The 13,292-nt window shown below is 36.6% G+C and overlaps 2 protein-coding genes and 1 long non-coding RNA gene across 8 annotated transcripts in view; 1 reads left to right on the plus strand and 2 right to left on the minus strand.

Moving 5' to 3' along the window:
- LOC139968307 (caspase-6-like) overlaps nt 1-13,292 on the minus strand; it is a 120,616-nt gene that overhangs the window by 61,666 nt on the left and 45,658 nt on the right. The gene's annotated exons all lie outside the window — the stretch shown is intronic.
- LOC139968444 (uncharacterized) overlaps nt 1-13,292 on the plus strand; it is a 143,514-nt gene that overhangs the window by 5,689 nt on the left and 124,533 nt on the right. The window lies entirely within an intron of this gene.
- Nucleotides 1,086-10,475, minus strand: LOC139968215 (caspase-6-like). 4 transcript variants are annotated; one of them, XM_071972602.1, is made up of 6 exons: nt 9,718-10,475; nt 7,258-7,390; nt 6,380-6,594; nt 5,530-5,759; nt 3,454-3,598; nt 1,086-2,032 (listed from the first exon to the last, which is right to left on the minus strand). In XM_071972602.1, exons 2-6 carry the CDS (start codon nt 7,329-7,331, stop codon nt 1,797-1,799), a joined length of 900 nt encoding a protein of 299 aa, XP_071828703.1. In that variant the 5' UTR covers nt 7,332-7,390; nt 9,718-10,475; the 3' UTR covers nt 1,086-1,796. The 4 variants fall into 4 exon arrangements, with proteins under 4 accessions (XP_071828703.1, XP_071828702.1, XP_071828704.1 ...); XM_071972601.1 differs by having other exon boundaries at nt 9,729-10,474; XM_071972603.1 differs by lacking the exon at nt 9,718-10,475 and adding an exon at nt 8,133-8,445.

Raw genomic sequence — 13,292 nt, forward strand, 5'->3', positions numbered from 1 at the left:
TATTGACATCACTATTCTTACGTAATTCTATATAGGCTCCTCTGGAGACTTGTTGACGATGCATAATATCAATAGAGACAATTTTCTGTTGCAAAGGATACGTAACCGTAATCAAAGAGTTCTTTCAGTGGCTGAGAATAGCATGTATAAAATTATGTTCATGTATGTAATGGCGAGAATGGATAATGTATTTATTACTCAAGTCAGCAGAAGCCACCAATTTCCATAATATTAACTAGATCCCTTACATATTTGATACCAGCAGAGTAAAACAATTCATTACAGACCGGGTTATAGTTATGAATCGAGCTGTTGTTCCAAATGATTTGATTTAATAAATTATCAGAAGGCACTGAAGCTGAAAGCTCTCTCCAGGCCTACTGGAATAAATTGTTATTTAGAGAGACCAAATCAGTACCCTCAAAGTATCAACGAAAAGATAAGTACCACCGTAACGTTTCGATGAAAGATTGAAAAATCCTTTAATTCCCTATTGGTATAACTTAAATATTTTTCCTCAAGTGATTTCCATTGCATATAAGAACAGGCAAACATTAATCATGTTAAGTCTCCCCTCTTTGTACGGATGACAGAGAACCGTCCGCTTATTTCCCATCCCATACTATAAAACTGAATAGTATGTTATTTAAGTCATTCATAAAATAAACTGGTGGGTTTGGCGGAACAAAGAAGAAACAAACTAGTTGAAAGATTGCGAAAATATGACTCATAGCAATTCTGCCTATAGTAGTGAGAGGATTTTTGAGAGGAGAAAGTTTTGGTAGATAATTGAGACTGTTAAGGTCAGCTTTTTGTTTGTGAAATGTATACCTTATGATTTAGCAGGGCCAGGAGTATTGTCATAAGCAGGACCTAAATGGGTAGTAATATGATTTTTGTAAATTAAAACAAGCCGAAACTAGTGAAGAGTAACCCAGTATTTTCAAAACTGCCTGTAGGGAATTAATATCATTGTTTTTGCCAACAATTATTTCTTGCATAATTTCGGTGATAATTGATTCCCAATATCTCCCCTTGGAGACCGCTCTGCCAATTCGAAAGGTTTTGCTTCGAGAATGTCCTGAAAAAAACCGCTGTTAGTTTTCTGAGTTCAGCTTCCAATTTATTCCTACGAGATGCTTGAAATTCTATCGCAATTCCAAGATCTGCTTCTACTTTAGCAATGCTATCCGCGATTTGTTTGAAGGCTTACTCGACGGATTCCTTAAGGATTCAAAAGCAGTTTATATAGTGTTTACCAGAGAGGTAGTACATTCCTCAGCCGAACTAGGCTGCCTAGGCTCGGTGTAATGAAGCTTGCAATGAGCTAGTGTTAGGCCTGGTTTGGCTGGCTGTTGACTTATAGTCCGTTTGTTCGTCCAACTGTACCCAAAATGAGTAGAATAGTTAATATATTTAATTAATCGCCGGCGTGAAACGAAGAAAATGTTGAACAGGTGGCAGAAAATTGCTAATATAGGAGCTTTATGAGTTACAAGGGTGCGTTGCTTCAGGAGGCCATTTTGAATCTACCATCTTAATTAAGTTGAAACTATGTAACGTGACTTATTCCAAAAATAAAACATAAACAAATAGGGTACAAAGCAAAAAGCAAAGATTGAAAAGTTGCCGTCACCAGTAATTATGTAGTTACGAAATGGAAAGTGAAATTAAAAACAATAAGTCCAGTAAAAAACTGTCATTGACAACAATATGGAAGGTTATATTTACAATTAGAGACATCTTCAACAATATTTACAACTTTTGCGACGTTCTTATTCCCTGTCTCAGATAACTCAGGTTTGGGCAGTAAAATGTAACTGCCTAGTCAGCTTCGAGAGAAAACACGGCATCTGTTTTTTTCCTTCTAGCTCAAGCTTACCAGACCCCTGTACAGTTCTTTCAGACACCAACTTATTCACAACAGTCAGCATCCGTATGAAATCTCCATTCCTACCGAATTCATTGAGCACCCTGGTCAGGTCTTGAATAAACCAGGTTCCTTTATACAATTCACGAAATGAGTAGTACCCTGCAAAGAAATTAATGAAGATTTAATTGATAAAGACGAGCAAAAATGTATCATTGTTTCATTCATATTTGTAGGTGCTCATAACTTTCAGTTGTGTGCTGGCATTTGAGTCCAGTCATAACCATTCGTAAAATTAAGCACTTACATGAAAGCCTGTACAAATGTCGTATCAACGCTTTCTATGCGGTATGTGGCATGGATAAACACGTCAGTCTAGTTTAAACGTCGCTAGTTTATAGTTTTTGAAGACTTGGTAATCAGATATTTGTGGTAAAAGCTGGTTAGGGGGAAAAGTAATGACAACGTCGTCGAGATCCAGGTCGGGAAAGTCAAATCAAGTTTCTGAAGTCTTCATTTGTCCGTATAGCAAAACTAAGGATAAATATCTCCATATCGTATTTCCCAGAACACCCTGCTGTTCCATTAACATTAAGAAGCAAATAAACTATATTTATATATTAAACACATGGCGTTACTTTCGTATTTTATAACATATGACCAGTAGCGTGCAGAGGATTTCAAAGGTGGATGTGTGTGGGGGAGGAATTACACAGCTAGGAGCTGAACCTGTAAGAAAGGGTCCGAGGTCAGTACAATAGTTTTTTGTGGGTTGTTGGGGTTCATGTAAAATTAGAGATAGGCGGTCTCGAGCCTGACTAACCAGAGATAGATATTTCCTTTCTTCACAAATATATTTTTACTGTTGAAGAATTTCTCCAAATTAAAATAGGATAGGCCTATTCAAAATGTAGCAGTCTCAACTAAGTTTCGTTATGTGGTGGTAAACAATTCTGCCACCTGCAAACTATCGTGTGACATTTCATTTCTGGTGTTGGTGATTAAGTGATGAAGCCGGCTCATTTTTAGTGGCCTATGAAGGTTCTCAAGTTCACATAAATTGTCACAGTGTAAATTTCATTATCACATCTGAATCAAATATGCATTATTGCAGATAAGACCGCTGGTTGAGTTATATCTTTACCTAGTTTAACGTCCCTTTCCTAGAATACCGATGAATTTGTCGCATCGTTGAAACTCGACAAATTAGACTACCTCTCAAAGAGATGTTAAAAGAAAGTCCAAAAGAAATGTTATTTTTTGACTGATTTGAAAGTCTTACAATACTCTGAATTAGAGTGCAAGTACGAATGCAAAGCCATTAGCACGAGTAATGAGACTTGTACTTCGTAATTCGAATGTGGACTTGAGTACTAAGGAAACTGCCCCTGAGAAAGTTACTTCAAGTGTAACACTCATAGTTATTTCAGCTGATTAATTTCTATTGTGAAACCGCTTTGTGAAATAATGAATCAGTTGTAGACTTCTTGAAGCTCTAGAGGTTTTCGAAGTTGTGTAACCTTGTGTCGTGTGGCTCTATTTCTACGTTTCACACTTGAACAGGTATACTTTAGTCCACCTACCCTCTGAAGAAGAGTAACTTATAAGAAAGTCAGCCTCAGTTGGAATTGTAACTTTCACTCCAGCTGATGTCTCAAGTGGTTCCTCATAGTCCGTCGCGGCGCTACCAATCATTGCTGAAAATTCAGCCGTTCCTCCACGACACGCCTGCAAAAATAGGAGGGCAGTTAACAAAGTTTAACCATGGAGCTATAATGGTTAACGCAGTATTTGTAGCACGTTGCTGTTCACTGTGAACTTTAGATATGGAGTGTTAACTCCAAAAAGCTAAAAGTTGTCAAAATTTCACCTTTTAAAATGGTTCCAAGATTGAGTGAGTAACCAACTTTTTCTCAACCCATTTTAAGATTCAGAAGATTTCAGTTTATTTGACACGCGTTTGATCATATTTTAGCTATTTACTTGTTGTCAGTTGTGTTCAACATTTTACCACGCTTTAAAATAATAATGTCACTCATAACTTTGTTTTGCGCTATTCCCAAATAAAATTATATCTAGGGCGACAAGTAATTTGAAGGCAGGTGGAGGAGTGCTTGGGTAAGAACACAAAATGGCGCAGTCATGTTCGATATTTTAACTATATTTTAGTGAAGTACAAGTTTGTTTTGAATTATCTAAACAAAAATTCACTATCATCTTCCTGTTCCTTAGCAAAGTACGTCAGAAAGTTTGCGAAGGAATTCTTAATATATCTAACATCTCATTTTCTGAGGAAAGAGAGGCATCAACTCGTCATCAGATCACAATATGCAAAATGCGTGTGAATGGGCCCCTGTTTGTATGACGGGCGCGTTATCCAATATAAAACACATTGCTATTTTAAGTTATTTACGCGAATTAAAAGGAGATTTCACTGAGATTCCGAGGTTACAAATGTCAGTTACTTAGTGGTCACTGACAGTAAATGGATATATGGCTTCTTAATACCAGACTGGAAGTAATAGATTGTATTCCATTCAGAATTTGTCTTATTTCATGCTGGTTTTAATTTTTCTAACTGATCACTTGGCAAGTAACCCACCTGGATTGTTGTCACTCCTATGCCACTGATGGTTGCTACTGAATATGTAGCTTCCTCTACTCCCAAGAACACTTGTGATAGAACCCGTCTGCTCCCACACAACGTAATTGCCGCTCGCTTTGCGTCACGTTGTTTTTTATGCGAGAGCTGCCTCTCGTGATTTTTTGATAGCTTAGTTATCTTGTAAGCTCTGTGTGGATGCGTATGTGCATGTTTGTAGGGATTGGTCAATCGAAATTAACTTAAAATACGTTTGAATTTTAGTGTTTATACGTCAATAGAACGTTGAAAGATATAGAACATACAGAAAATTCAGGAATTGCGTATGTCATCGCGAACGCCGTTCATGCACAATTTTTTATGAGCTATATAGTACAATAACATGTTTAAATTCACTAACACCTTCAATCATGATCGCTGCACTGAATAAAAACCGTTTATTATTTTACCTATAGAGTTTTAACCTCAGTTTTCATTGTAACTATGTATTTCCTCAACAATTTTGAACGTTTCAAGTCTATTCCACATTTAGCCTTGTATCCATAGCAAACCTCACTTTTCGCTTCATTCGAGCTTCTGAACTTTCATTCTGTCCTAAATTCCTTAAGCATAAGTCTCTATCACGGGGCACCTTATACCAACTCAAAGTACAGTTCTGTAGTTGAGTAGTTAAATAAATTTACTTCCATGTAGTAGCATTAAAATCTCATATTTGACATCATGCACCGTAATAACAATATATTTATTAAGGTTGCAAGTCTATTAGAGGTTTTCCCTTGCAAGAAAAGAAAATACACAATTTGCTTAATTTGATCTATGACCTTTCGTTGATCTTTAACCTCAGTGACATACGTAATCAAATATGTATATAGAAATTGACATACCCATCATACTTAGGAAGGTTGTCAGTTACTTCAATGCTTCCAGTTTGGGAGTTATATTTAGTCTCTATTTTTGCTAAATTTTTAGACAAATAATGAACACATTGGTATAGTCAAAGCTGAAACTCAATCGTAAGGTAGACATCTTCGTCCAATTCATAATGGCACCAACTTACTTGGATGATGAATATCTTTGGTTTTCCAATAAGTGTACTACAGTTATTCCCTCGAAAAATATCGAATACATCATCATTGAGCCGCAACCACGTCCTGTTCGTCGAATGCACATTACCGTTGCCTTTAAAACTTTCTGGATCACCGTCGCTTCCATAAATGATGCCATCATCACCATGTGTAAGAAACACACACAAGAAGCAGTCGAAATCTGAGTGATCCACTTTGCTGGCTAGAAAAGTGAGACCCGTTACTACATTTGTTGTAGAATCAATATAGATCTCCAATCCATTCATGAAAATGCATAGGATTTTTTGTTTAGTAATTTAATTTGTAAGTCCTTCCCGGTAGCAACTCGTCTTAACTAAAAGACATGTTACGAAATTATAACACACATTAGTTTTATCTGATTAACGGGTACTCACATTTAGCACTTTTAACTAATATAGCCATAAGCATAGGGTGTTATAACCTAATCCTTTATTTTTGATCAGCAACTCCTGAGATCTACGTGCTTGGAGTTCTAAGATCTGTCATATCAGAGAATTTGTTTCATGTTTTAATCACAGTATATGACAAATATTAGATAATGCGATATAGAAAATGTATAATGAGACGCCCGTGATTAGATCACGACTTACCACAAATAAGCTCGGGTGGTAATGACGAGCACCTTATTTCCTATCAACACAGAATAAATCTTTCAAAATTTTCAAACTCAGCCTTCTTGTCGTATTTGCGTATGTCAAATTCGCCCCGCTGGGAAGTAAAATTGAGACGCAAAAAAAATTCAGAATCATACTTATTGGTAATTTGGAGACATGTAGATAGAGCCTTTTATTAACCCTTTACCTTCAAGCAGAATATCACGGATTTCACTGGCAGTGCAATCATCATGTACGCGTACTTTGAATCCAAGATTCGTGAAGGTTTCTTTCAGGTTGTCTCTGTCTTTTCGAGTACCTTTCCTGTCGTCCATTTTTTGAAATATGTCATTATTAAAAATGTGAGCAAAACCTCGTGGCTGATGCTGCATATCATAGCTTAAGTCGAAATGTATCACTGACCTGCAGTAAGAAACATACAAGATGCTGTCACAGTTTAACTATACGGGCTTGTCAGGTGACATCGCATGTTGAAGATTTATATAAGTTTGCATAGAACGAAATCGTACAGGGATCTGTGTTTGGAGGACACTGAGACACTCATGCCTTTTGTGAAATTGAGAAATTTCCCAGAAAAGGCTTGGAGTCATTTGACGTGCGTTACTAGACTAGTGGCCCCACGGCATATTTTAGACGTGGCCAAATGGATTACCGATTGTACTATTAATATCAATGTTTACGCCTTAACTGACCTACGGAAGGCTTCAGTGGATTACGGTACTTACCTCGGGCGGCCGCACCGGCCTAATTAAGATGCTGCCAGGGTAGAGAATGGTCTTAGGTTCTACGGGAGACGTTAACACTGATTGCGTCGAATGACACATAACAAACCCCATAGTTGCATAATGTAGCACCTTTTTGCATCCAAGCAACCTCAATTATACACAATACAGACACTTCCCAATAAAAACGTCCACATTTTCAGTACACGCACTGCACTCTAAAGAAATTTCTTCATATGGGTTTTAGCCGAATCATGTGTATTGTGCAACGGGGGTTTACTATCACTATATACTCCAACGTGCGTATTGATTTACACGAGTGTAACCCGAGCTTTATACTCACGGTTCATCCCTACGTTTAGGCTTCTGTTTTGTCCTAAAGACGTAATTGCTAGATGGGGTATCAGCTACAGCCATGTTGTCAGGTTACCTATTATGCACAGGTTAAAGAGATTTGTGTTTTGATTCCCCGTGATCTGTAAGAAAAGACAAAAAAAAAAGATGAATAATTGACGACACCTTAACACGGAGTTTCTGAAGTACATTTTTTATTAATTTTTTGGGTCGTAAGTTAGAGCTTTATTTTATATTCTTTGCTCTTTAAACAAAAGGCTTCTCTTTTGGTTGTAATTGTAATGGTCTTCTTCTGATTATTATGCCCGTTTCCCTCGAGATCTGTTCGCATTTGACCTATTTTATTAAACTTCAATTTCACCATCGAGATGGAAAGATTTGTTACAACTATTTTGCATTTATAAAGAGAATGGCTTTAGAAATTTAATCATCGAGTTAGCTCACTGATATAACTAAAAATCTGATCAAGACCCTCGGGGTTGATCTGACTGAATTTTAACACCATTAATTTCCTGTTTACAACAAAATACCCTTCAATCAAGTTTGACCAAGAATCATTTACATTTTTCGTGACACACATAGTACTTTACACCACACTTGACAACCGTAATCCTTTGTATCAGTTTTGATAAAACTATCAGTTTTGAGTGATTGGATAAGCATACCAATAATTTACGTGTAAACTAAATATACTGACAAGAACTTCAACTTCTCTTTTCTTGACCTTTTTCTTTACTCTTTCCTTTCTCACTAATGACCATCAAAACGCAGCAATCGCACAATTCCATGTTACTATGACTAACTTCTCAGTTAAGATCAGGCAAGTAAATAACATACCCCAACTGTGTTGGGCAATTTACCTACCAAATCACATATTTTTCTACCCATTAACAATTATTTTAAACACCCAGTAAATCGAGTTTTCCTATTTTCCACCCAGTAAATTATTCTGCCCACTACATCTCGATGATTTGACTGTCTTAGTACACATCCTCTTTCACGTGTAACGGTAGACAAACCTGTAAAATGTAATTGTTTGAAAAGGAAATATATAGTCTCATTGAAAGAACAGTAAACTAAACGAACCCACATTAAGTGTGCAACGTTAAACGTATAACATTGTTTATAGGCCCATGTGTGACTGAAGTTCCATGAAACCCATCAGTTACTTATAAATCAGGCGGATGAGATTTGATAGCTTCATAAATAGTGCGGGCAGATAGAACGCGTTCATATATGGTTTTGAATTACCTGCAACGACAGTAAACGCTTTGTTTTGAAGTCACTAGTAATTTTATGATTTAACGTATGGATTACATTTTACAGGCAATGTAAACTTTCCTGATGCATCAAGCCGTAGAACCATCAAACTAATTACGACGTGACTGCAGCTCTCGGATCACAAACGCTATACCAACTTCAAGGGCACTTTCGTTTTGGAAAATTCTTTGATATAATTATCATGATTCACCTTTAGAAATTCGATACAATTATTGTACAATCTTGACATGACCGATACCCGGTTGTGCAGGTCCGGTGCAGTGATTTTGTCAGTTTCGAATTGGCATTATTGGTTGGGTTGGACAGAAGATTTGATGACATATTTTGTAGAAAAACAAATCCAGCTCAGTCGACGTAAACTATCGCGTGTGGTGCGAACCGCCTCCAGGAGATGAAAGAGTTGCCTGCCGGCTACCCACCGGCACCCGATACTCGTAGCTGGTTTTGTATCTACTGTTCTTGTCCTGTAACACATGTTAAAGTGCTACGAACACAAAATCGTAATTACTGATGCACGGTTATGGGACATGAATAGTAGTTGCTGTATGAATACCGGCTGCCACCAGACGTTTTGTAAGCGGGATGCCTGCTAAAAATTCCGCCAAATATTTGCTCACAGAGTATTTAATCAGTGATAAAGGTCGATATGCACTGCCGGGGACCCGGCCGTATTAAAGACCAAATATGGAGGCAATTTTTTTTTTGAGATTTTCCATTAATTTAGGAGTTTACATACCCATAATCAACATGTGTAAAAAATAATCTTCGAAAACCTACTATAACCCATCAAAAACGACCACGAAAATGGACATTTTGGGTAGTCACGTGACATGAACCTCTGGAATGTCTGAAAACAGAGATTGACCCAAAGGAGCCTTTGGTCACCGTGTGACGTCAAAGTTTGTATACCGCGAAAATCAAACGCTGATATAGGCACTGTTTGTACACAGATAGCGAACAATTGTACTGTTTTTGACTTCCAATTTCGAGCGTTTGAAAAGCTGTTAGCTTAAAACAAGAACACATGAAGGTTAACAACAAGTTTTAAGACAATTATAAGCAGAAATTTTAGTTAAATTGCTTATTTTATTAGCAAAATTTCCACTCAAATGGAGGCATCTTTTACATAGCGTAGAGTCAATAGGTCCGTACGGTACAATATACTTACATAGTACTTACTCGTTTTAATATCCAAAAGTATACAAACACAGAAAAAGTATCCTGTCAATAAACAAATTTAGCAGTGAATATCCTAATCCACGTTTCTTGTTCAATCCTGGGCGAAAAACTACCGTGAGTCTGTGTAATTCCATAGAGTTAGGTCTAGTTGAAACAGGCCTTGCCCAGTACTAACATCCCACAATCACAAGACAGTCACTAACGAAATAAAACGTCCGATCGCTACATACTACCGTTTTTAACTCCTTGGACCATGCAGATGTAGGAATAAACAGAACGGACAATATTACACATGTATCAGGAACTCACGATACTGGAATACAACAAATGAAATAGATAAATCCTAACATGGCTATTTACACATGCTGTGAGCCAACGCCTGCGAGAGTTGTAACTAACTACCGTACCTGTACTAACAATGCTATACCCTTGGCACGGTATATACGGTCATCTCTTACAGTAAATATATTACTGTCAATTGCGTGATATAATGTTACATGTAAGGACGTCCAGGGCGTGTTTACGGTCAATTTCACATTAGCTATGTCCGACCATGGTCCGACACAGCTATCGACAGTATATAATTTTCACAGAATGTGACATTTGCAGCAAACACAGAAGCAGAGTCATGCATGTGGACTCATGGGCATGAGATACTCCGGGTGCTGAAAAATCTTTCCGCGTGGATCTCAAAAAATTGATCCAAAGTCTGCGGCGTTTTACGTCGGTTCTTTTACTCGGAAATCTAAAAAAGCTGATGCTTTTGTTGGATGAGGTATGAGGTTGAGGTTGGATGAGGTACAACAGAGAATTGTGACATTTTGAGGAAAAAGGAGTAATATCGTTGATGTTTTTGGCAGCTCAAGTATACGATTTTACACACTAAAAGTATAGTTGTGAGTGAGGTATATAAACGTTGACGTCACATGGTCACCTGATGTCTTAGGAATGTTTCAGGAATGTCTGAAATAGAAGCTGACTTTTCGTCCCATTTTCACTTATTTAGCGTCCGAAATTGGTAAAGTTAATTACAGCAATGTAATTGGAGTCAGTTAAGGATTACATACATGAAAAATGGTGGGATTTTATGTTTATCGAAAAGTCTCCATAGTTGGTCTTTAAAGAATACGATTTTTTAAAAACCTATTCGTATTCTTCAATCGGCAGATTTACCATTTTATTATTTAAATTTAAATATTCTATCCTGATAGATAATTCTAGGGCTATTTTGAAGAATTTCCACGGGGAGGGGACAGTACAAAGACGAAATTGATCAAAGTATCCGAGTTGTATGAGGCCAGGCTGTTTCTGGTGGGGTGGGATATGGTGGGGAATGTACTGAAAGGGGATAAATGTCTAGAAAAAAACGCCCCTGGAAACAGCAGTTTCAAATATTTATCACAAAAGTAAAAGTAACACCATACTTACCTTTTCCACACCTAGACACCTGTCAGAGTACATTGCAGTACATTATTGAAATTAATATACAATCAATAATAAATATACAATCAAATTTTTCTCAATGCGGCTTCCTTGATAATTTTAGTCGTTATTTCATATAATAAAATTCAGCCATGTTTTTGTTGTTGTAATATTTGGTACTTAAGCAAGTCGTGAAATATAGCAATGCATATTTCACTGGTAGTAATACGGAGCTAGTTGCTTACATGGTTATTATCAATAATATGATTAATGTAAAATAACATTATTAACAAGGCTGTTCCATTTTGAGGATAAGTTCTATTTTTATGTTGATTTTTTGGTGCAGATAGATATTGTGATACTTACTGGAATATATTCCGTCAAAGATGCAAAAGAACTTTCAATTCACCGTATGCTGATCTGGATAATGAATGTAATACAGTTCGCTTGATTATCAAATAATGTCGTTCCTTGATTCTGCAACCGGGTATTTCCATCCATCGGTCACGGTGTATGATTCTTTATGACTAAACAAGTACCCGCTGCTATTATATTTTCTGTTATAACGCATGAACTGTCTTTCAATACACCTCATGGTGGTTGTAGTATATTGAACTAATGGAAAAACAATAGTTTGACGACATGGTATTTAAGTCAATGAGGGAATTACATGGATTAAAATTAGAGAGGAATTTTGTGACACCATAATGCCGATTTAGTCATGTGGCATTGAAGTAATATACGGATAATAACAGTCCCATTTATATCAAGAATCGAAGAAAAAAGTAACGGTTTTGAGAATATACGAGTAGCTTACAAGCGTCCCTGTTGAGAAGGGAGAGAGGGAGTTTCCTACCACATGGACCTAAATTTCCATCACTTGAAGACTATGTAAAAAAATCCCCGCTTAGGCACTGCATTTGACAATTTGTCATGGACCACCGAGCTCATGTTGAATTTACCAAAAACAGGCTTGTGAGTTGTGCACATGCATCGATGTGTTCTAACGCTTTATATAAATTCGTCTGTGAGTTCCAGGGTAAAAATAAATATCATCTTTCCAAAAAACGCGACGATGACGATGGTGAACATGATCACGTGGTAGTAAGTTAGTGGTCCACGTTTTCGTCGGTTGAATTTTAAAACAAACAAAACCCGACTGAACCATTTTCTCCCGACTGACTGTCCCTACCCCTTTCCCTTTGTGCACGCCACTATATATATGTATATATAAATATATATATATATATATATATATATATATATATATATATATATATATATATATATATATATATATATATGTATATGTATATATATATATATATGTATATATATATATATATATATATATATATATATATACCACTGGTTTGACCCATAGGGGGAAATGGAAAAAAGTGTACCATAAGGGGAAATTGAGGGAAAACACGAATAACATGGAAATAAATTATGTTTTAATATCTAAATTTTCATGAAATACTTGTCATGATGTGCTCTAATGTGCTACATGTTTTTTGAGATTAAATTAATAAGATCGTAGGATATACCTTTTTTGGAACTGAAAAAATTTCCCCCTAACGTATTTTTCCTACTAATGAGGATTAGGGGGAAAAGTTTGTATTTCTCCTTAACAGTTTTTTGTATTTCACCTTAACAGTTTTTTGTATTTCTCCTTAACAGTTTTTTGTATTTCTCCTTAACAGTTTCTTGTATTTCTCCTTAACGTTGAAATAAGCAAATTTTCCTTTAAGGAGAAATACAAACATGTATTCGTAGTACAGAATTATGGGTACGGTGGGAGGATTGAGTGGTAGAGTAATTTCTCCGGGGACAAAACATATGATATGTAATAAACTTTGATGATAAAATGAAAATAATCAATAATATAAACTATGATAAGTATAATATTATTTACTATAACATCAGGAATGTGAGGGTTCATATAAAAGCGCAATAAAAGGGCTGAAAAACTTCGAACTACCTACACGGTCGCACTTACGCCAAACCCCTCCCCCTTTCCCTCTTTCATGGGTAACTCTAGCCCAACCATCTGTTCAGAAACGTTCAAGCATCTCGTATACGAAAATCGGTAAAGGAAAGCTACCAGGGGTGTTGTGGGTAGGGGCGGGGGGTTGCGAC

The sequence above is a fragment of the Apostichopus japonicus genome, chromosome 1 (genome assembly GCF_037975245.1).
Source record: "Apostichopus japonicus isolate 1M-3 chromosome 1, ASM3797524v1, whole genome shotgun sequence".
Lineage (NCBI taxonomy): Eukaryota > Metazoa > Echinodermata > Holothuroidea > Aspidochirotida > Stichopodidae > Apostichopus > Apostichopus japonicus.